Source organism: Ambystoma mexicanum, chromosome 9, assembly GCF_040938575.1.
Source record: "Ambystoma mexicanum isolate Mex_15411 chromosome 9, UKY_AmexF1_1, whole genome shotgun sequence".
NCBI lineage: Eukaryota > Metazoa > Chordata > Amphibia > Caudata > Ambystomatidae > Ambystoma > Ambystoma mexicanum.
Window position 1 is genome coordinate 1,215,484,726 of NC_090931.1, and position 24,835 is coordinate 1,215,509,560.

At 45.1% G+C, this 24,835-nt stretch overlaps 1 protein-coding gene across 10 annotated transcripts in view; it reads right to left on the reverse strand.

Moving 5' to 3' along the window:
* R3HDM1 (R3H domain containing 1) overlaps positions 1-24,835 on the reverse strand; it is a 1,943,510-nt gene that overhangs the window by 635,540 nt on the left and 1,283,135 nt on the right. For all 10 annotated transcript variants that reach the window (XM_069616551.1, XM_069616544.1, XM_069616545.1 and 7 more), the window contains one exon: positions 2,698-2,821. In XM_069616551.1, coding sequence (XP_069472652.1) covers positions 2,698-2,821 — 124 coding nt within the window. The remainder of the gene's footprint in view (positions 1-2,697; positions 2,822-24,835) is intronic.

The window sequence follows — 24,835 nt, forward strand, 5'->3', positions numbered from 1 at the left end:
GGTGAAAATAAACCCCCTAAACGCGGAAATCCTGGACCTTACGGCCACAAACAAGGGGCTAAAAACAAAACTCCCATATAAATGGGCGGAGAAATCAATGACATATCTGGGCATAAAACTAACCAGCTCCTTGGAGGGATGGTATGGGGCGGACTACGTCCCCTGGCTGGAGCATCAAAATCGAAGCTAATAGACTGGGGACCGCTAATGATCACCTGGATGGGCAGAATAAGCACAATAAAGATGACCATCCTCCCACAGTTGCTCTACTACTTCTTGCAGGACCCTTCCTATTTGGGTTCCCACCTCGTTTTTCTGTACGGTCCAAAAGTTGACAGGGACATTTATTTGGAATAACAGAAAATCAAGGGTGACTAGTTCTCGGCATCCACATCACCCTTCTAAAGGTGGTATTGGGGAGCTGGATCTAAGAGTATATTTTTTGGCTAAGCAAATACGGGTATTCAGGGACTGGCTCAAAGACGACCAGGGAAGACCTGGAGGGAAATGGACAGGGTATTAATTTGGGGGTTGGGGGATAGAGGAAGTTCTATGGCAACCAAAAGGAGATAGGCCAAGCAAGATGTATCTCAGTGAGATCCTGAGGGTGGGCGCGTACTCCTGGGATGAGGCGATAAGGTGAGCCCACCTTACTACGTTTCCCTTCCCACTTACACCGGTATTGGGCAATCCCAACTTCGGCCCAGGTTGCGGGGGCAAAGACTTCAAGGCATGGGGGGAGGGAGGGAGGGAGGGTGTAAAGATTTGGGATATGTTTGAGGGCCCAGACATCAAATCTTTGCCCCAGTGTAAGACAGACTTTGGATTAGATGAGAAAGAGGTCCAGATACTTTTAGTTAAGGCACTGGCTAATGCAACCGGGTATGAGGGAAGCAGGAGGAGAGAGATGAGCACCTAGTGGGGGCACTATACAGCATTATCAAACACAGAGTATGTCAAGAACACGACGAAACTGAGTGTATGTGAGGGAATATACCCAAACTAGCAAGGTCAATACAAATCCAGGAAATATGGGTAAAATGTATGATGCAATGGCACTTGACACTCGAGAAATTGCACCAATTCTCTCCGGCAGTAGCCAACTTATGCTGGCGACAATGTGGAATGGTGGGGTCATGGAATCATACTTGGTGGGTCTACCCGATTATTCAGGAATACTGGAATGTGGTATGGGAAGCTTTGGGCCTGCAGGAAGGAGAAAACAGGGGGATGGTAATTGTGGGTTCAATTTGGAGGAGCAGAATTCCAGAGCGCAGCACACAATCTACGTAATCTTAATGATGGCAGGGGCACCAGGGGTGGCTCAAAAATGGAAATCAATGAACCCCCCCATTGGAACATGAATGGGTGGGGAAGGTATGGAACTTCGGGCCTAGAATGGGCCACCTATTCGTTGCAAGGGGACCAAAGATTTTTGGAGGACTGTTCCCAGACAATGGAACTTCTTCAGAAGGGGGCAAGGATGGCTGGTGCCCGAGGAGGATGCGATAGTTGGGTCTGGTCGAGTAAAACCGACTAATGAGGACAAGTTAAATCTCGTCCCCGAAGGGATACAATGGATTGCAGTTCGGACTCTTTGTGGGGGAAGAGGGGGGGGTGTTTGGGTTGTTAAAATGTTGAAAATGTTATAGGGGAACAATAAATAAGCATCTACGAGTTGGCAGATGAAGGCAAGGGTTAATTCTGGAAACTCCACTCATCCACTCACTTACCATAACATCCTTTGGTTCAGATAAAGAACTACTTGAAATTTGAGGGCCCAAGTCACCCATTTCTCTTTCCTTAGTATGTTGGTTGCAGGGCTGGGAGAACCCAAACCTCACTCTAGCATGCTCAGGTGCTGTGCACTGACGCCTGGTCAGAATTCAGCCAGTCGCGGGAAGGGACCATCTTGGGTGCAGCAAGAAGGGGTTTGTCTGATGTTCGATTGGTGGTCAGGGCAGGGGCGAGAAGCCCCAGCTCATTGGGCTTGGGGCAGAATGCAGAATCCCTGTGCATTCTTCCTAGGGGTCTACCGTGCTGTCTCCCACAACCCCAAAGTCCTTCTCACACAAGACTAAATGGCATTTCCCTGCCATCAATTCACCAGGTTTTGATGCAACAGCAGTACTTTGGCATTAGAGGGTTGCTGCAACCTTTCAGGGGATTCTACACAATGAAATGAGGAGCAGTAAAGACAGGTGACTTGTGGAGTCGTCGAACGTGCATCACCTTGGCCTAAAGGCCAAGAATGATAGCAACGTACTTCTTACCAAGAATAAACTGGCAGTTATTGAATGCATTTGTAGGCTTGTGTGATCCATAGGATGATGTGTAGCTGTAGCTGAGTTAAAATTCCTTCCGTCTTCCTGACCCAAACAGGTCCCAGTAGAAGTCACCTGTTTGGCCCTTTCCATGGATGACCGGTATTGGCACCATGAAAGTCTTCCCGATAAGGATACTGGTCTATTCATTAATAAATCTTACACAAATAAAGTATACAAACATAGATTCTTCTTCCAAATATAAACGCATATTAATGATTTTCAGCGGGTGTTTTTTTTTAAAATTCAGAAATCATAATAAGCATAGCTATATAGAAATAAGTTGCTTTGATAGGTTTTCAAGTCAAGGTGCCCCCTGCATAAATAGATTTTTATTTATGTTTTCAAATGAAAGAAGATAACCTGAACAGACCTGTCTGCTGCGTGGGTTGTGGCAGTGGTTGACTTTGTTGCGAGTTATAATGGACAGAATTAACTGGTCGATATTGTTGATTGGAGTGCGGGTACTGGCCAGGTGCACAGTAACAGCCTGGCATCTAAAAAAGAAAACAAGTTGTCGTGCTTGTACTTGATATCCACTTCATATTGCATCATGTGTCTTGCTGAGCAACTGAACAGCATGTCTTTGTTCTATTCACAAACCCAATCCCCCCCCACCCTTTAAAGCAGGGATAATAAATGGACAGACCATATAAGCAACTTTAGTAGAAAGATTATTTCATAGATTATACAAAACAAGTAAGAAAAGCAGAACCATAACACAAAAGTGTCTTGCTGAGCAACTGAACAGCATGTCTTTGTTCTATTCCCAAACCCAATCCTTGGCCACGGTCCTTTACGTGGATGGATTTCTTTAATAGCAAAGTTTTATTTCCATGGAACAAAGAAGCAAAACACAACAAATGTGAACATCCCCTTAAATGTACAGCACGCGGCAAGGAAAATTACATCAGCATGGTTCCAGGACAGGCAACGACCAAGTGCTGAGTGCCATTTATCTATTTAAACTAGCCATTTTACCAAGCACTGTGAAAGTCAATAGGATTTAGTTCTCACATGTCAAATGCCCCTTACGCAGAGCCTTGTCTTCATATGGTGAGGTATAAACCCACATCTGCAACTGCTGCCATTATATGCCATGTGCATTCTCAAATGTCCCAACAGTGTGGCAGCTTGAAATATAAAACTTAAGGATTTAAAGCCTGCTTGCACATGTATTATCTAATGAGTAATTTTGAGTCACACGAGTGCAATGTTCTCTGAACTTTTGCTTGGTGCATTTTGGTGTGACAACATCATCAGTAACCACAACTGTTAAAACAACTTTTAAATGATTTTATTTTTTAATATTGTATTAATTCAACTTGATACTTATGGCTTTACATCATTATACTCAATAGCATTGTGTTGAAGAACATAAATCTGGTAAGAAAGAAAGGAAAAAGGAGAATCACATCGGCTATCAGATGTCCAGCTGACGGGGTGTACAGAGAGCCAGATTGATGTGGTCCCATCCTTCCAGCTGAAGGAGTCACCTTGCTGCTGTGTTTTGCACTGTTTGTAAATGGTTAAGTAGATATTCTGCGAGACGTATGAAAAGGTGTTCGCATGATCCAGTTTTGAGAGTGGAAGGGAGATGACTTCCATGGTTCTGTGTGGGAACATCAGGTCTGGGATGATGTGATCAGGGATCTGAGATAAAAGACGATTCTCACCATAACAAACTTAAGTTTCAAGGTTAAGGGAGTTTCAGTCCATGTCAACCAAAAGCCTGCAGTTCATCAGTATTGCATTTACATTCTCAACTGTGCCCTATTTGCATGTTGAGGAGCGAAGGAGGGTCCCTTCATGGCTGTGTCAGCAACTGCAAAAAGTATTGACCCCCGAAGAAGGTTTAAGGGGTTGTATTAATTTCTTTGAGGGCACTAGGGCCACCCTCTATATCTAGTACCCCCTAGGGTTCCTCCCTAGGCCAAGCCACCCATAACCATAGTTTTATTGATCACCGTTTTCTAGAATCTCACTTATTGGACAGATTTTAAGAGGCCACCTTACTTTTAGTGAACAGAGAACTCAGGTTAGCCAAAACCTAATCCAGGTATGGGGATCAGCAGTCAAAGTTATTCTCAGGAGAGAATACGTGGAGTCAGGGGCCCTCAATGAGTACACCCAATGTAACTCGCAATAATTCAATTTAGACAGGTAAGTAGAAGAATACAGTTATTTATTCTAGGCTTTTTGCACACACTGAAAAATAAAACGGGTAATATTATTGCACAATACTCAATAAACATCTATACATTCACAATAAGTTAATAAATGCATTCAAATGACTTACTCAACATAAGATGTCAGTAAAATAATGTAGAAAAATCTGGAGCCAGTTCACAAGTGAATTCCCTCAAAAGGAGTCCAACCCCTAACAGGAATGGGGCCTTGTGCCCAAAAGTCACAGGAGCCACAATGCTTCGCATTGACTTGTGTTGGTGAGGGGATAAAATACTCTTCAACAACAATGTTACTAATGTAAGTAAGTAGTCTTTTTTATTTCAGCAGTTACTGCCCAGGTTTATGACCAAAAGGCAGACAAATGGAAGGTTGGTAGGAGTATGCGGGGGGAGAACAGATTCACTGTGTTTACTTACCCCCCCTGACTCAAATTTTCCCGAATGACTTGATGGATCCGCTGGGTGGGTGGGGTGGGTCGCTGGAGGTTGGATTTCCTACTGTTGGTTCTAGTGAGAAGTGCTCAGTGGCTGTAGGTGCAAGGATTATCCAGATGCAAGATGCAACCCCTGATGAAGAGATGCAGAAAACACTGATGTAGACCTCTTCAGGACACTTCACAGGATGCGGAGTAAGGCGAGTTCCAGTAAAGGTCTTCGCACACAGCAACCACATGCATCCTTCCAGTTACAGTAGCTTCTCTAGGACAGGACCCTTTGATGATGGGATGCTGAAATTTGGTGGGAAGGCGATTTGTGCCACAAGCTGGTGACCACCAGTGTTTTAGGAGCAACTGCAGGATAGCGATGGATCGAACGAGGTAGCCTACGAGAGCTGGCCAAACCACTGGGTGGTCCCAATGCACATTCAAAGGCTCAGGACCGGCTGGATCCTCGAGGTAGTGTTGAGACTAGTTGGCCTCACGAGCCCAAGGGCTGTAAAACCGTTCAGGGTCTTCAGAGATCAGGTAGTCCCAACATGGCTTTCCCGGGCCAGACGCAGGCTGGGATGCAAATGCAATGCCCCTTCAGAAGCCTTCTTCAGAAATACAGTCGGCCGTGCTTCTACGAGGGATTCTTGGCTCCAACGCTGATCTGAAGAAGTGGATGCAGGAGCAGTCCTCTTATCCAGAATCCATGCTGGGAACAAGTCCAAGCCTATCAATGGTAAGGATCTGCCCCATTAAAACAGCTAGTAGTTGTCCTATCAGCGACAACTATGGATTTCACTCATGCCCCACACCTAAACACTTTGGCACCATGGATGTGGAGTGGGACCAGCCAGTCACACCACCTTCCTGGGACACATACACCACAGCTTTCCCGGGCAAGTACAAGGCCTTATATGGGATTTCCTGACATGGCAGGCAGGAATAAGGCTAAACAATAATATGGCCAAAGAACAAGCAAAAATCTCATGGCACTGCCATTTTAGGGCACTACCCATGTTTAGTAGCCACACACAGTAAACACGAATGTGCACACTAAATATAATGCAAACATTGTAAAAATGTATCTTTGCCACCAGCTTGTCTTTAGGCACATATAAAAGTAATCCAAATTATGTGCCCAGAGTAAAGACTCACAAATGTTGAAATTCCCTGAAGCAGGGCCAGTCACCGCCCATTTGGTTGAGACAAAACGGGCCTCCCCTCCACGAATATGTGGACACTAGTTCCAGAGATTATCTCAAGTTCTCCTTAAACTGGGCATGAACCAACCGAGTCTGTAGTAGGCAAGCAGTTAAATTTACTATCATGGAATTCGAGATGCCATTCACCTTTTGTCTCATACCCTAGAAGACTCTGGTGGTCTCATATCTCAGATCTATTTCTCCTTCAGGAAACCTGGTTGACTTTCTCTAGGAATTGATAGGTAAATAATATTCCATCAGATAGCTCTTCACTCTGGAGAGGGTAGACCGGTGGGCGGTCTTCTGATGGCCTACAATAATGATAAAAGATCTAAAGATAAACAGGGTATCTTGATCGTGAGAATTAGGAAAACTGGTCGTCAGGCTGATTTATGCTGCAAAGTGGTTAATCTCTACTAGAATCCTCTGGCATCCAATCTACTTGTTTTCCTACAGGATTTATCTGACTGGTTGAATTTTCATCTCTTTTCCCCTCCGACGAAATTATTATAGCTGGTGATTTCAATTCCCAATGTCTATCCACAAAAGATGAGATCTCGGGCAAAATTAAATCTAGCACTAAGAATGGTCAAATCTGGCAAAACTTCATGAGGGAGTGGGATCTCTGGATGCTTAATGGCAACGTGGTTGGGGACCTTCCGGGTGCCCAGACCTGGCAGAGGGGCGCCTCCTTTTCTACATTAGACTATTTCTTTGTAACCAGGAATATTTTGGACAGATGTCTTAAATTGGAAATCGTGGAGGGGAACAGAGAGGACCACAATATGTTAATAGCTACACTTACCCGAGAAGCTGTTTATGCACCCTCTGACAATTTTTGTGATCTTATTGTAAACTCTGCTGATAATCGTCTGAGGAAAATTTGAGAGAGGGGGTTCGACTTTAACTGATAATTTGGATGAACGGGTAGGGCAGCTGTCCGGTTGTCAGCTCCCGCGGTGCTGTGAACTGGCCAGATTTCCTGACATTTTTATGAGATCTAAGCCTGCAACTTGACTTGGCACACAAAATACAGGTTGCACATAAACACTTGTATGATCCCCGTATTCATGAACAAAAGAGGCTTAAACGTCAACAGAGGGTTATGCTAAAAAAAAGTGGGGCTTTGATAAGAGGCACCTAGAAGAACAGCTTAGGACCTTGAATAATAATTATAGGAATAGGAATTGTATACGTTCACATAGGCACCTAATACAACAACAAGATGGCGAAAAGATGTTAAGTGCTCCATCCCTAAGAAATTCCAGAACCTTTATAATCAATCTGTTGATAACCAAGAAACCGTATTACAAGAACAGGTGTGGACTAAGCTGGACTATGCATTTCTCTGATGTTTATGAATCGTCAGTCACTCTAGTTCCGATAACTGAGGTGAATTGTAGGTGGTTGCCAACTTTTTCTTGTAATACGATTGAAAAATTGATTAAAAGAAATCTTCAAGAGCGGCTAGTCCAAATGGATTGAGCAATTCTATCTTAAAAAGGAACCCGGCCCTGTAGGCAAAGGGGCTAAAATGCCTTTTTGACAACATCTTACTCTCCAAGGAACTGCCAGATTCCTGGAGGTCGTCTGTGGTGACTCCTATTTATAAAAAGGGGGACCGCCTAGCGGCTTCCAACTATCGTCCCATATTGTTATTAGATGCAGATAGTAAAATCTTTGTTGGTATCATTTTGGACGAGATGGAGTGTTGGGCCAAATTGAAAGGTATTATATCCCAAAATCAACCTGTTTTTAGAAGGGGTCTTTCAACATCCCTCAATGGGTTGGTCTTGAGCTGTCTAATTGTGCTATTGCTATCCCTCATGACGGGAGGCTCCCCTTTTTGCAGCTTGGATAGATCTGTCACAGGCGTTCGACACTATTAATACAAACCTTCTTTGGAAAAAGTTGAATGCCTGGGGGGTGCCGCCAAACCTCCTCTCTATCCTGATTGAACTCCATCATGATTCATTGATGCGAGTTAGCTATCTAGATCGGGAACATTGTCTGGCCCTATCAAGATTGAGCGAGGAGTCCGTCAGGGTTGCCTGATTGCCCCCCTTCTATTTATCCTCTTTATGTCCGACCTAGGTCTATGGTTGCAGGATAAAGGTCTAATCACTCATAAAATCGGAGATAACCGAATAAACTGGTTGGTGTATGCCGATGATGTAGTGGTCTTCAACCACTCGCAAGTTGGGCGGCAACGCCTACTTTCAGCTTTGGCGGAATAGGCGAAATGCAAGGATTTAAAAATCAATCCAAACAAATCTAGGGTCCTTGTTTTCAAGCATCCTGGAAAGGTAATTAAATCTTACCTTTGGGATGTGGAGAAACGCCCAACTGATATAGTATCAGAAATTACATACCTGTGGGCAGTTATTGAAGCCTTCCTGTCCATGGGCCGCCTTCTAGCAATCATTGACATTAAGGTTCCCAGATTGGGATCACAGATGAAAAGGATCCATCTTAAATTTTGTAAATTTTCAATTCAACCTTTCGTGAGGTTCTATATAGGTAAAGTGACCCCGATTATTCTGTTTGGCCTAGATTCTAATCCCCTATTTACTAAAACAGAGTGGGACAGAATAGAGGCCAAACTTTGGAAAAGAACATTGAACCTGCAAAATTGTCTAAGGTTTGAGCTCGGACTGACGTCGCTTAGGGCTATGATGGAGTGGAGATGGGTATCCATGTTGAGACTAATCTTAGATCCGCCAAAGGGGTCACTATACGAAGATGTAGCACTTTTACTGGGAAAAGGAGGAAACGTGTTCCTCAATAATCTGACCCTAAAGTGCCAGGAAATTCTGCTTAATTCAGAATGTCCAATGGAACTCCTGATCCATAATCCAATTAAAGTCAAAGCTTGTTTGCAACGTATGGATTGGATTCGGACAGTTGACAATATGAGGCTTGCAAAGATCTCCGCTTCACACTCCCGAATAGACAAACCGAGGTCGCTTATGCCCCAATATCTAAGAAAGTCACCTGATTCAGTAGTCAGAGCAGACTTTCTAGGATTTAGATTAAACTTACTGCCCACGCTGGAAATTCTCTCAATAAGAAATAGAGAGCAGTTACTGCTAGTTGTGACAGAAAAGATACCTCGAAGAGAAGCAGTATCCTGGTAGTAGCTCAGAATTGAAACCTCAGGTGATTAAGTCTCGCTGAGACGGAGGACGCTCCGCTACAGACTCCGTTAGCACAGGTGATCTCTCTGCCTGCCTGTCTTGGGAGCGGGTAGTATCGAGGTGGCCGAGATGAAGTTTTCTCCTTCGACTACACCAACGGTGATGTAACTTGTCTATTTTTTACTGATGTATATGTCTGTATAACTAACCCTATTCATTGATAGAGTTGTGTGCATGTTTATATCCTATGTGAATAAAGGGCCTGTAAAGAGCGGATTATATCCTAACTATTGATCTGAGTGTGGGTTACTGCCTCCCTGAGTCCAGGACCTTCTGGCCTGTGTAATCAAGTAAGTGACAGAAAAGCAAAAATGTTGGCGCTGTGAGCAGGGTATCTGTGCTGTTGTTGATGCCAAACAACCTGACGAACATGGAGCTTGGACTTAGAAAGGCAATTGTCTTGGGGTAAATTTGAAGAACGTGGGTGTGATTTGAGGTATTAACGGTAGTAACGTGAAGTATTCATTGACACCATGAGTTCCCTATTTAGGAAAAAAGGAAGCTCCGCAGGCGGAGACCGTCCGGCAGTAACGATCCCAGGGTAGAGAAAAAGTCCATATGATAAATTGGCGAAGACTTGGGCGTGTGGCGCAGATTTGAGTGAGACCTGGGACACAAGTTTAGGAGAGGCAAGTCCAACCAAGGTGGCGGGGTGACTGCAACAAGTGCCTGTGGAAAAAGTGAAGGAGTGTTCTGCCTTAGTTAGACGAGGGTGGATTTTGTTGCATGCGTTCAGAAGGATACACCAACAGAATGTAGAGTTGCAAGTGCACGTTTTAAGATTAGAAAAGGAGCTGGCTGCTGAGAAGCAGATTGCGTTAATGCAGCAGCTTCAAATGAAGTTATATCATGATAAGGCTGATAAATATCAATCACTAGCCCAGCGGGCTGCTGTGAGAGTCGCTGAATATAAATATTGAAAGAGAAGAGGGAGGGTGAATACCCGAAGGTGGCAACAGTAATTGCCTCTGCAAGGGTCGGTTGGGACCCCGCTCAATGGGACGGGGATGTTTTCGATAGTACAAGCTCCGAGTGGGTCAAAAAGGGAAGTGCCGTCCAAATCAGAACCTGGTTGGAAAGAAGTGACGGTTAAACCAGTCATGCGAAGGCGGGCTGGGCCAAATCCAAATAATGCGGCAGGTGGGTTAGTGGATTTGACAACATTAGAGTATTACTCTCAACAGGAAGTTGGGGAAATAATAAACCGATTGAAACAGAGGGCCGGTGAGCCTCTGTTGACCTGGATGGTTGATTATTTGACGGAGGTGCGGCGGGTCTTCTTGTAGATACGAGAGATGCTGCAAGGTTTCTGCCATTGTCACAGGAAATGCATCCAGGAGTTTTCCGTGCGGGACCCCCTCATGATCAGGATGGAAGAGAACCGTAAGTGTTATTATTACAGTTAGCTGTAGAAGGGTGAAATTGGACTGGCCTAGTGAGGAGAAGAAGTGGTATACATTGAGAGAGAGGATTTAGAGGCTTCGAGAACATGTCATGAAAGAAGCCATGCATGTTGAGACGCCCGAAAATATAGGGGTAGTAGAGTTATCGGTCCCAGCTCAGAATACCATTATTCAAACTGCTACTCCGGTATATAAAAATGTCATTATGACTCATGGGGATGACTGGTAAAATAACGGATGAGGTGGTAGATGCTATTAGACAGTTGGCTGATCTAGGGGAATGGGACAAGGCCGAAGTGGTGCAGTGACAGACGAACCCCCGTCTGTTGTGGAAAACCGGTGAAGGCAGCCTGAAAGGGTGGCGTGAACGAGTTTTGGATGCAGTACAAGTATTGAATAATAGATCGATTGCCAATGGAGAGACTCCCTCGATGCGTATGTGAACGCCGGCTTTACAAATGAAACCGAATGGAGTCATTGAAACCTTGGTGTATTCGGAAATGTCACCTGGAGCACTGGCTCATCAGACAAAATGGTTCCGGGAGAAAAAGTCTGGGTAGAGAAACCTAGTGGTCTGACGGTTCCGGCAGATGTAATTGCAGTAGGAGAGGATTCAATTGTTCTTGTGATGGAACCGGAAGAGGAAATGGAGTCATGTTCCTGATGACAAATGTTATTTACGCAAGTGATGTACTGCACTGATATCTTGTTCTCTTTTGACATTTTGTTTTCAGACCCAGTTTGTGGTGCTTGCGCTTGTTGATGTATGTGGAGTGCATTCGGGCAGGTCTGGGGACATGCGTGAAACAGTGGCAAGTGTCTCAAAGTTGCATCTGAATTCAACGATCTGGATGACAAACAATGATTTTGATGTTACCACGCCGCCTGCTGCCAGTTTCGCTGCGTGGTATCGCGACTCCTGGAGGAAACATGGGCATGTTTTGCCCCCTTGCGCAGTTTTCATGTCTTTTATTCAGCATGGCTACGCTGCGATTGTTGATCAACCTGAGAATATATGGGACTTCCTGGTCCGTCATGTGCTGAACATCTCACATTTCTGTTTGGCTGACGTTCATGATGTTAAGAAATTGATTTCAATGTGCCTTGTAGCTGTGCCTATGCCGGCCCCTGTGTTGCGTCATGTTTTTGGAGTACTGCCTAACTATTCGGATGTCAGAAGTAATTTTTTTGTCTACGAGTACTGCTGAATTTGCGCTGACACTGATCGCAAATGGAAAAATATGACTCGCATTATTACCTACAATATTGCTCCTGCTGATGTGTGCTATATAATAACTTGTGATACTCGGCGCATCGGCAAGTGTCAACAACTAGAGCTGACAGGGGCTCAAAGCAGCACTGACTTGGAAAAAAGTTTATGTGCCCTATCTATGTGTACTGATGTGTCTAATAATGTGTTTTGGAATTTTACGGTCTTGGCGGCCAGTCACATTCAACATGTTAAGCTCCCTACTGGTTGGCTATTTTCCTGTGCTAATAGTACCTATTTGTATATTCCTGCTAACATTTCTGGTGGCCCTTGTGCCTTGGCTTAATGATGTGCCCTTGGCAGCCTGCTATACGCTGTTCTAAACGTGCTGTTCACCATATCGGTCTGTCACCCGACTGCGATTCTAATGTGCGTTTAATGTCTGAAACTGAAGTGTTAGCGCTTGTAATTTTTTTGGTGGGGGAGTTTGGGTTAGCTGCTCTGGGGCTATAAATCTTTGATTAAGTTTGCTTGTGTGGTAGTGAAAGGACTCAATGAAACCTCCCAAGCTTTAACTGAGCTGCTGTTAGATAACAAAAACTTTAGAAAAGCTATTTTGCAGAACAGAGCTGCTATTGATTATTTGTTTTTGAAACACAATTTGGGATGCAATGCCGTTGAAGGTATGTGTGGTTTTAATTTGGAGGATCGTTCCCGTTCTGTTGAGTAGCACATTGGTGGTTTAAAGGACCTGATTTCCCAAGTCACTCAAGATCTGGCCGGGAGCTGGAGGGATCAGATATTCTCATGAATACCAGGGGCATTGCGTTATGTTTTTGTTTGAATATTTGCTGTCTTAACCCCTTAAGTGTCAAGGGCGAGGTATCTCATCCTTGGGATTACCTCCCTGTTGCCAAGGACAAGATACCTCGCCCTTGGCACTTAAGGGGTTAATGAAACAGAAAACGTTAGAAGGCATCGAATGGCGAAATACCAAAATCACCAAAAAAGGCCTTGACACTGGGGGGAAAACCCATGGCAGTTAAAAGGTTAATGGTTCTTATTATTTGTTGTTTTATTTCCTTTATCCCTAATTTATTAGGTATGTTTCATCTGTGGCAGAGACCAGCTGTTCATCGATTGAGATATGGAAATTGATTGTCCAAAGGGTGGAGTGTAATGTAGGTGCGAAAACGAGCTTAAAACATGGTGTCAGTGCGCATCCATTTTGGACATTCACTTCCATAACCGCAATGGAAGTCTACGTTTCTGTGAGCTTAATTAGCACATATGAGTTCTGCCACGGTTGCAATGTGTATATTTAGAATATTTGGAAGCAGATGAGCTCATTATGGAGGATAGTTGGCATATTGTTCAATCAAGGACGCGCCAAGAAGGGAGTCGGAGTAGTGCAGGTGCAGTGATAAGGGGTGATGGGAGCGAGCGCATGCGAGACAAACTGGATTTTTCCACTATGAACTGGATTTTGCCACTCTTTGCCTTCCATGCTTGCCGTCTGTCCTTCGGCCGGCGGCGGTTGCCAACCTACTAGGGGCAGGGATTTTTTTCCCCTATAAGAGAAGAGGTATCCTGGTAGTAGTTTAGAATTGGAAACCCAGGCGATGAGGTCTCGCTGAGAGGGAGGACGCTCCGCTCCAGACCCCGTTACCATGTGTGATCTCTCTGCCTGCCTAGCTTGGGACTGGGTACTGTTGAGGTGGCCGAGATTAAGTTTTCTCATTCGACTACACCAACAGTGATGTAACTTGTCTATTTCTTACTGATGTATATGTCTATGTATAATTAACCCTATTCAGTGACAGAGTTGTGTGCATGTTTATATCCTACGTGAATAAAGGGTCGTAAAGAGCAGATTATAAGCTAACTATTGGTCTGAGTATGAGTTATTGTCTCTCTGAGTGCAAGAACATTTGATCTGTGTAATCTAGTTAGTGGTTTCTAGGGTAACTACACATGGCAGAAAAGCAAAACAGACTAAAACATGGGAATTTGTCACACACAATTTTCCTTGAAAGCATATAATTTCATTATTTCTGCACACATTTTGTACAAGTCATAATGCTTCTCCTCACACACTATTGCAATATATAAATCTGCTCTGGGCGAAGTGTTTACTAGGAAGAGAACGCTCTCAGAGTATGAAAATAATTCAGCTAATCTTCATGCAACGATTAGTCGGTCGCATGAGACCCACCCTATTTGATTTGGGGCTCTTATAAAAAAGATCGTTGGCTAATCACACAGGTAAGGTTTGATTGCCTCCTCCGGCGGGGGAATACAGTGAACTGGAAAGGTTATCCATACTCTGCGGCATGCGCTGTGTGCGGACATAATACAGAAGATTTGGTGCATTTGTTATTGTTCTGCCCGGGGTATATTGAGATCCGGAGAGCAAAGATAATTCCAGTTCTTAGGGAGACCAAGATCCGTCATCATAAAACGTCTATCTCATTTCTTCTGAGTGCAGACTCTGTTCCGGGTGCATGGGCACTGCTCTCCTTTCTGAAGAGGGCAATGTATTTTAGAAAGGGGATTTTGAGGGCACAGGGTGATGGATGATAACATTTACCCGGCAAAGCTGTAATGTGTAAAAAGAACATCGTTTTTAGACTTGTTTTAAACTTTGTCGCTAGATTGATAATATTGTATTACATATGTTATTTTATTATTGGACTGTTTGAAGTCGTATAATGGGGTTTCGGGGTATACTTTTAAGGGAATGGATTTTATTTCCTGTAATTGCTTGGTTTTATTTGTGTAATTGTTTGGTCTTATGTGTTTTATGGATTTTGAATCCGAAATAAACGTTTTGAATGAAATATTTCTGCCCTTAATGCTGGTTTACAATTTCAACCCTGTTTTTTATTCAAAGGTAAAACTTAATTTGCATTTGTCTATACCATAATTTGCATTTGTTTACGTCTACCTAATCTTTTGGGGTGCCTGTCATTTTTAATGTTGTGTACAGTAATATCTTCTTAGACAATTAAGCGGTTCACGGGGGCCACTGGAGGGAGAACTTACCAAGTGAAAGGCTGCAACCTTTCTATATGATCTGCAGAACCCTTTGGATGGGTGTTTGGTTCTAACATTCTGTAAGTAAACTGCCAAACCCTAATTCCTCTTTGTCCTGCTGCAGTGCAGTGCTGGCGGGCACCGCTGCATTGAGTTTACACCCTGCCGATTAGAAAGGCTTTGCTCTGACCTTCAGCTTTCTGCTTGGAAAAAAATCACCTGGTACCGGCTGACTGATATGTGGCTCTGACGTCAAGCAGAGTCAGAGAAAGGGGCATCAAGGGATTATCAAAGCAAGACTTTGAAGTGTTAGAAAACAGGCCGTGGGAAGAGAGCCTGCCAGTCAAAGGTTTGGCTGAAGGAGTCGAAGGAAAGGACTGGAGAGAAAGATTCATCAATTCTTGGCACACACATATCTGGATACAGATAAGGAGTGTATTGTGCTACAGAGAGTCCGTAGAGTAAGTCTGCTGCAAGGCAAAGAATACAACAGAGAGCGACATTTGAATGATTTCTCCCACATTTAAGACTAAAGAGAAACTACTTCCGAAAACTTGCGATATGAATAAGATCTACCAAGGGCAGTCTGTATACTTCTTCCAAGACTGGCACTGGTAATTATCCAGAAACGGTTAACGCTCTTAATAATGAACAGGTTAAGGTTTGAAGGAGTCAAATAAAGATGGATTTTTCCCTATGGACTGGCCTTCAAGTCAAATGCGACACACAGAGTGACTAGCATTGACGAAGCAGCCTCTGTAATAGCACTTTCAGAGTGAGCAGAGAAGTCCACCTAAGGCATTGTTGCAGATGGCATACCTTGGAGCTTAAGAGATGGGTGACTGGGAAGCATTAGCCTAAAATTAGAAGCACAATATCTATTGGCCGTGGAACAAGATGAATCCGATGTCTGGATTCAGTCTACAAAGTGATTAGAAGTTTTGATGTGGGGTTCCCACATCTATGGAGTGATCACCTGGAGGAAGGAATACTTCACATTTGAACATTCTCCTAGAAAGGGGATATAGGTAGCCTGACCTCTAGAGGGCTTCATTCATCATGTGGTAGCTTGTGTGTGGTACCAGGGTTTGCTTGGTTGTAGCCACTGTTTTTTTGCGCCTTGGAGGTCGCAGAACATCCTGTGGAGAAAATGGACTGCATATTTAGGTTATTAGCCAATAAGCTCAGGTTGTGTACTTTTTATGTGGAGCGATTGGGGTTATAACAATGGAGGAAGGGGTTGAGGGGAAAAGGGACAAGTTCAGGTTAAGCATTTTGTTGGTTAGAATTGGACAACATGAATAATCAGAATTTAGAATTTTTAATAATTGTGCACAGAGTATTTATCTTTATATTTGAGAGGCTTAAATATGCCTCATAAAAGGTTTAGATAGATGAAAATTTTAAGATGCCACTGCACGAATGTGACTTGTTTCAAAGAAGCATATCCATTCATGGCTGATCTGAGGAGGTTCTAGTCTAAATAATTTCCACTACAAAGCTTTCCCCATGCCACAAAGAAAGTTGTGGCGATCTTGTTTTTCAGGAATATTCCCTTTGTGGTAGTTGTTCAAATAACAGACACTGAAGGTTGAAATCTCATACTAAATCAGGCAATTGCCAGTGATAAATTATCTATTGTCTCTGTATATACTCCGAATTCGTGACAGTACTTATTTCAGAGATCTTTTGCCTCTTATACAAAAGGTGGCAACAGTTCCAGTGACTTTGGCAGCAGGCTTTGATAGGGTAATAGATGGAGATAAGGAATCTGGAGGAAGGGGTTGGTGCACTAGCCTAGGGTCAGGGGTGTGCTTAAGACCCTAGAGGAGACGGGCTTAAGTGACACTTGGAGGGTTGGTAATACCACAAATGGGGATTTTTCATTCTTTTCGTAGCAAATCCTGTATAGACGTGCGTCTTGTGGAAAAGGCTATACTTTGAGTCAGGAAGGATGACTTTGGAACAGGCTCTAATAGTTTGTACTGCTCAATCAGCGAAGGGGTGAGGGGCCCAAAACGTGTATCCTTGACGAGTACGGGATCCTGTTATAAGGTCAATATTCAAATAGCAAAAATAAAACAGCAGAAATTAACAGCAATGTGTTGCCATCCTAAAAAAATGAGGATGTGTGACCTCATACAAGGATCAAGAAATTAACAGATACTTAAGTGGGTTACCTCACCAACAATTGTAGTGGAATAATGCGTAAAGGCACCGAGTTGGAACCCAAAATAGTAATAGCACCATAAGGGGCCCAGTGGGTCTGTCTACGGTAAGCAGTCTGGTCTGGTGGTACAAGAGGGGCAATGAAAATAAATGGTAATTAGAGTCGGTGGTGACAGTAGTTCAGATGACAATGCATTACTTACCATAAAAGCATTTCTGATGGTTGTATCTGCTTAGATTCACATGCTGTGCATAGGTCCGACATCCAGTGGTCACTGCGGAGTATTGCATTTTGTTTTTCGTAGTCGAAAAGGGGACGTCGACAAGGCGTGTCTGTAACACTATCCCTATAGTGACGTGCGTTGTACCCATAATCCTTCACTCGTCGAGGTCCCTCTGTTTGTATTTTTCTGCCCTGAGGGAACCTTCTAGACGTGAGTGAGTACAGAAAAGAGAGAGATATAGAAAAGGATGTCTATGTTCCTTCCATCCGAGCGGGGAGGAAGGGTGGGCGCATGTGAATCTAAGCAGATACAACCATCAGAAATGCTTTTACGGTAAGTAATGCATTGTCTTCTGATGTTTGTTAATCTGCTTAGAATCACATGCTGTGCATAGACTAGCGAGCAGTACCCGGAGTTGGAGGTGGGTTGTGAGAAGGAACAGTAGAGAAAAGATGTCTTAATACTGCTTGTCCCACCTGGGAATCAGATCTAGAGTGGGCATCTAGACAGTAGTGTTTTGTAAAGGTGTGTACAGAACTCCAGGTTGCCGCTTTGCAGATGGACTCAAGGGGAACATTTGCAATGAATGCTATGGATGCCCCAGTGCCTCAAGTAGAGTGTGCTCTTGGCTTGAAGGGTAGTTCTCTCTTAGCAAGAGTGTAACAGAGAGTGATGCATTGTACAATCCATCTAGATATAGTGGATTTTGAAACTGCATCTCCTTCTCTTCCTGCTGCCACCGAGACAAAGAACTGATTAGTCTTTCTCAGTGGACTAGTTCTTTCCATGTAAAACATGACAGCTCTGCGCACATCAAGTGTATGCAGGCTTTTTTCTCCTAGATTTGAAGGATTTTGAAAGAACGTTGGTAGTTCTATAGACTGGTTGACATGGAATTTGGAGATGAATTTCGGTGCGAACCTTGGGTGTGTGCGTAGAACCACTTTATCTTTGTGAACTGTTAGAAAGGGGTCTAAAACCGAAAGGGCCTGTAGTTCACTTACTCTCCTAATGGAGGTAATAGCGATTAGGAAAGCAGTCTTAAGAGTGAGATCTTTAAGAGTTACCTTGTGCATGGGTTCAAAGGGTGACCCCATGAGCCTGGTGAGTACCACATTTAGATCCCAGCCAGGAGCTGGGTTTGCTATTGGAGGGTGTATTCTCTTTACCCCTTCCATGAAGGCTTTGATTACTGGGATCTTCCACCACAATACTTTGAGTTGTGAAGTGGTGTAAGCCGAAAGCGCTGCCAGGTGTACTTTAATAGAATTGAATACTAGACCTGAGTCCAGTAAATGGGTCAGGTACAGAATAATTTGTGTGGGAGAGCAGTCAACGGGGTTGATACTCTTCCCTCTACACCAGATGACAAATCTTTTCCATTTGCTAGAATAGCAGTGACGAGTGTTAGGCTTTCTGGCCTCTCTGAGGATGTCCATGCACCTCTGTGGAAGTTGTAAATGTCCAAATTCTATGACCTCAGGAGCCAGGCTGCTAAGTTCATGGTCTGAGGGCATGGGTGCAGTGTCCTGCCCCTGTCTTGTGACAGCATGTTGTACGGGCAGGGCAGTTTCACTGGAGGAGATAGAGACATCTTCAACAAGTGAGCGAACCATGGCTGTCGGGGCCACCAGTATCATGGTAACTTGTTCCTGGTGCATCTTGTGCACTATCTTGTTGAGAAGGGGAGTCGGGGGAAAAGCGTAAACAAATTTCCCTGACCATGGAATCGATAGACCGTTCCCCTTGGACTGGTTCTGGGGGGACCTGGAGGCGTAATCTTGGCATTGAGAGTTTTCCAGAGTTGCGAACAGGTCTATTTCTGGGAAACCCCACTGTGTGAAGACGTCGAAGACGATGTCTTCTTGTAACCACCATTCGTACTCTACGGGCAGGGGGAAGTCTCTGCTGAGTTTGTCTGCTAGCAGATTGAGTTCCCCTGGTACATGTTGTGATAGTAGGAACATGTGTTTGAGAGCCCACTTCCAGATGTTCTGGGACAGCTTGGACAGTCCTGGAGAGTGAGTGCCCCCTTGCTTGTTGAGGTAGTACATGGCTGTGGTGCTGTCTGTGAGGACCATCACTGTCTTTTCTTGTAGGTGTTCCTGAAAGGCTTTCAGTGCTTTGAACACCGCTAGTAGTTCCAGCAGGTTTATATGCTTGGATGCTAAGCTCGGAGTCCACGCTCCGTGAGCAGTCTGATGGGATAGGTGAGCTCCCCATCCTGTAAGGGATGCGTCTGTGGTTAGAGTGGCTTCCACTGCGGGTGTGGCAAAAGTTTTCCCTAATAACAGTTTTTCTTTTGTCCACCACCGTAGCGAGAGAACCAAGGCCTGCGAGACCACCAATAGATCGTCCCATTGTCCGCTGGCCTGACACCACTGGCTGTTGAGCCACTCTTGCATTGGGCGCGGGCGCAGGCGCGCGTGAGGTACCAAATAAATACATGACGCCATCATTCCTAGCAAGCGCATTGCTTTGCGTACTGTCACCTCTCGACCTGCCACATAATGGGGGATCTGAAACAGCATGTTTTGGACCCTCTCGTTGGAGGGGAAGACGAGGCCGTCCTTTGTTCGAATTAGAGCCCCTAGGAATTGTTTGATTTGGCTGGGGTCTAAGCTGGACTTCTTTTCGTTGATGGAGAAGCCCAGTTGGAACAAAAGGTCTACGGTCTTTTGGGTATTGGAGAAGCATGTTTCGTAAGAATCCCCTGTTATGAGCCAGTCGTCGAGGTAAGGGTATACCGGGATGGATAACCTGCGCAGGTGGGCCGCTGCCACTGCCAGTACCTTCGTGAATACCCTTGGTGCAGATGCTATCCCGAAGGGTAGTACTCTGAACTGGTAGTGTTTGTTCTCTATCTTGAACCTGAGGTATTTTCTGTGCGCTGGCAACATTAAAATATGAAAGTATGCATCTTTCATGGCCGGTGTTGTCATGTAATCCCCCTGTGATAACAGTGGGATTACTTCCTGCAAGGTCACCATACGAAACTTTTGGGGTTTGACAAACTTGTTCGCTGGGCGCATATCTAATACAGGGCGCATGGTTAAGTCCTTTTTGGGTACAAGGAAGTACACTGAATAAATACCTTCTGTTACTGAGATAGGGGGACAGCCTCTATAGCTTCTTTTTTCAGTAGCTCTTCTACTTCTTGTAGAAGAATGGTGAGGTGTTCCGGTGTCATGCGTCGGTTCCGTGGGGGTCTGTACTTCGGGGAACCGTTGAATTCGATGCAGTATCCGTGGGCTATGGTGGATAATACCCAGCGGTCTGACGATATTCCCTCCCATGCTGAAAGGAACGATGTTAGCCGGCCCCCGACCGGTGATGCATGGGAGGGGACCCGAATCTTCGGGTCATTTGTTGGTATTGGGCGTGGAACCTTTGGGGCTGGAGCCGCGACCTCTTCCCCTGCCACGGCGTTGGCCTCTTTGACTGAACTGGGTGTTGTTACCCTGGTTAGAGGGCCAGTTGGTAGCAGAGTAAAATTGCTGTTGGTTTTGCTGCTGGCGTTGGCCACGAAAGGAGCGTCTATTGCCATAGCCGCGTCTGTTAGGGGGCCTAGAAATTTGGTCAAGAGTTTTGATGGTATCAAACTCTTTCTTCGCATGTTCTAGGGCCTCATCAACTGCTTTCCCAAACAGATGTGTTTCTTCTATGGGCTTATTTATCAGGGAAGCCTGGGTTTCCGGCTTAAATCCCGAATTGCGCAGCCAGACATGGCGTTTGAGAAGTGTTCCCTGAACCAGGGAACGGCCAGCCGTCTCTGCGGCATCTAAGGAGTTCTTTACGATGCCCTGGTTTACAAGAGTTCCCTCTGAGATTGTAGCTAACAGGCGTGAACGCAGGGGTTCTGGTGTGTCCGCTGCTTCGCTGCGCAGCTTGCTCCACTGTGCATCTGCGTAGCTAGCTAGTAGGGAATTGTTATTTGCAATCCTAGTTGAAAAGGCGGCGGACGTCGTTATTCTCTTCCCAAGTGCGTAGAGCTTTTTGCCCTCTTTGTCAGGTGGTGCCTCACTAGTGGATAGTGGTACCCCTGCTCTTTTCCTTGTATTAGTAACTACGAGGGAGTCCGGAATAGAATGGCCTCTGATGTACAACGGGTCAGAGGGTGAAGGGCTGAAGAGCTTTTCTATCCGAGGGTTGACCCCTCTGACTAAGGCAGGATTGGAAAGGGAAGGAGTTATTCTTCTCTTTATAGAAGCCAGGAGCGGAATAGACTGACTAACAGGGGCTTTTTCTTTAATAACTTTCTCTACAAAGTCTATGTCAGGAAGAGTCTCCCCTGTGTCTATTTCATAATGCGCTGCTGCCTTGCGCAATAGTGCATTAAGTGAAGGTTGGTCATCTATGGGAGAGGTGTTTCCAATAGGTGAATCCTTGGGAGGAGAAGGGTGAAAGACATCAGGGTCTGAGTGCACTGATGGGGATTGCCAAGGCTGCGAGGTAGCTGTATCTTCTTCGAAAGCTCCTGCACTAGTGTAAGGATCTTCTTCAAACCCCTCTTCCTCATGTTCTTCCTCTCCACCCAAACACTCTTCATCCTCCTGGAGGTATTGCTCCTCTTCCGTGAGGTCATATACGTCTGTAGAAGGGGGAAACAGCCTAGGAATTTTGACCCTAGGGCCATCCTGGGGCCATTCTCTTAGTCTTTTGGGTGTGGGTGGGTTTTGGTTTCCCAAAAACCTTTCCATTTTCTCCATACAAGAATGGAGTCTTTGAAGGGTCTCATGGGGGACCCCTGAATAGTCTAGAGGGGGGAAATCAGTGTTTTCACCTTCAAAACGCTTAGAACGCTCCCACAACGTCGAAGAAAGGTTTCCGTCGCCATCTGAAAAGCCCTCCGGTAGTTCCGAAGTGCCCATAGATGAAAGGGGCAGTTCCTGGCTACTCTTATGCTTTTTCGGCGTTTCTATAGCTTTTTGTGCGGTATTCGACGTTTGTTTCGTCGTCCGCTTACGTGTGTCTTCGGAAACAATTCTCGCCAGGCTCTCGACAACAAGTTTGTCAGTAGAGGACTCTGGTGTCGACGTTGCCTGCGTTACGCGTTGTTCCTCGACGGCCGCTCTATGGAGCGTTACGTCGGATGATTTTGGGGTAGCGCCCGTGTTTGATGAAAGCCCAATCGCTGGTCGCGGCTGCGTTTGCGGTTGGGGCTTGAGACCCTTACGGTCTGAGGTAGACGCCGGAGTGCCCTGCGTCCCCTTCGGCGCTGATGGATCCTTCGTCTTCGACGAAGAAGAGCCGGGGGTTGTGTGCTTAGGCCTATGGGGTCTGTGTGCGTCCTTGTCGCCAGGGTGTTCATCCCCATGAGCAGGGCGTGAGCCGAGCCCGTTGGGGCCGGGGACGGACGTCGAGGAGCGCGAGCGCTCCTTCTGGGGGTTAATGACTTCCGTAACGGATGTCGAGTTATCACCCTCCTCATCACTTTCTGTAACAGCGGCGGCGGGTGAGGAAACTGACTTCGACATACCGTAGTCCGCCCACCTCTTTAACTTTGCGTTCTTTAAGAGTTCTTGGTTTCAAGAGCTTACAGGCCGCGCAGCTGTCCTCCTTATGATCGAGGGGCAAGCAACAATTACAGAGCTTGTGTTTGTCCTTCCAAGTGTATTTGCCCCTACAGCGTGGGCAAAACTTAAAAGGTGTCCTCTCCATAGCAGAGGCAATAATAACTGGTGATAACAACCCCAAGGGAAAGATAGGGGAGAAAGAAAGACATTCTCAAAGAGAAGATAAAAGTTCAAACCCCCACTCTCCCTACTGTATATGTTGGCCGGCGAGGCCAGGCCACGTGTTTGGCAGCGCCGAAGGATCTCCTCCGTCTCTTCCCCTCCGTCGAAAACTTGCTCGGCGGAGAAACAGCTTCACAGCTAACGTCGAGGGGAGGGATCTTTAACAATATAATAAGTATAATTAAGGACCGAGGACTGTAGTAAGTATTTGCAATGTCTCTCTAGGAGCTCCGCGTAAGGCGAACAGATGCTGGGCGGAAAAAAACAATCTGAGGGACCTCGACGCGTGAGGGATTATGGGTACAACGCACGTCACTATAGGGATAGTGTTACAGACACGCCTTGTCGAAGTCCCCTTTTCGACTACGAAAAACAAAATGCAATACTCTGCAGTGACCACAGGATGTCGGACCTATGCACAGCATGTGATTCTAAGCAGATTAACAAACATCAGAATACATGTTACAAGTAACACATAGCTTATTTCCTCATTGATGCCACCGGGGGTCATGGCATTGAGACGGTCGATCCAATAGGTCTCCTTTTGGTCAAATCGGATGGAATGATTTTCGTGCATGTTCCGTCTGGTGATTACATCAACTATTTGGAATCAAATTTGATTGATGATGTGTTTCTTTTCCATCCAGTGGTGTGCAACTGCCGAGTTCAATTTGCTAGTCCTAATGTATAACCTATGCTCATTCCATCTTACTTTCACTCTTTTATTTTCACAATGTGTCACACTTTAAGATATGCTCTGATTTGAAAAAGGCACAACATCGTGCCGAAACACGTGTAATCACACAGGGCCAACAATAAAGAACCAAAAAACATATGACTTGAACCTTTATGAATGGTTAATTGATTTACAAGTCCTCAACTAAAGTTTTCTGTGGCGCATTGAGTGTTCCGTGGCGCATTGAGGCTGTGTGGAGGAAACCTTTCATTATCCTCAAACGGTGTAGAGGAACTCTATGTCTACGTTTGCTTTTCCACACCCATGCGACACCTGGTTTGAATTATAAATTGTTTAGGGCGCGGAGGTGCACAAAGTTGATATCTCTAAAAAGTTAGTCAGCCAAAGACACTGAAGAAAGGTTATGTCGCTGTTTTCGCACTTTCACGAGAAAGGCAAGTGTTTTGTCTCTGGGGGTTGCCATGGGTCCCTCCGGCCAAGGGCCCATGAGAACTGTCAACATGTAGAGACTTTGAAAGCCAGAAAGTTCTTGAAAATGCCACCACGCATTTGTAGGAGGCGTAGAGTGAGGGGCACTGGGACAGTTAGGCAGAAAGCTTCTCTGGAAGAGTGGATGCACTGCCTCCATGCCCGTTCATGCGAGTATCTGTCTGCCTGCCTGTTTTTGGGCTTTTCAGTGCATTACTGGCGAGATGAGGATTTCTTTTGCGGTTGCTTCAACAGTGAAGTATTTTTAAACTTTTTCCATTACACGTGTGTAGTAATTAAACATTCATTTATTATTTGTACTGCCTTTATTCATTCATGTATGCCCTTTGTGAATAAAGGGTGGTAAAGAGGCATTTTACCTGAAATCGGGTCTGGTGCTTCCCTGAACCGCGACGTAGCAAACAAAGACCAGAACTGTTGCCTCACCGAACCCAGTTAGCATAACAAAACTGCCACTGCACTCGCAACCTCTGGACTCCAATGACACAACCAACGGTAAGAAGAGTAGTCTTCAATGGCATAGGGTTGC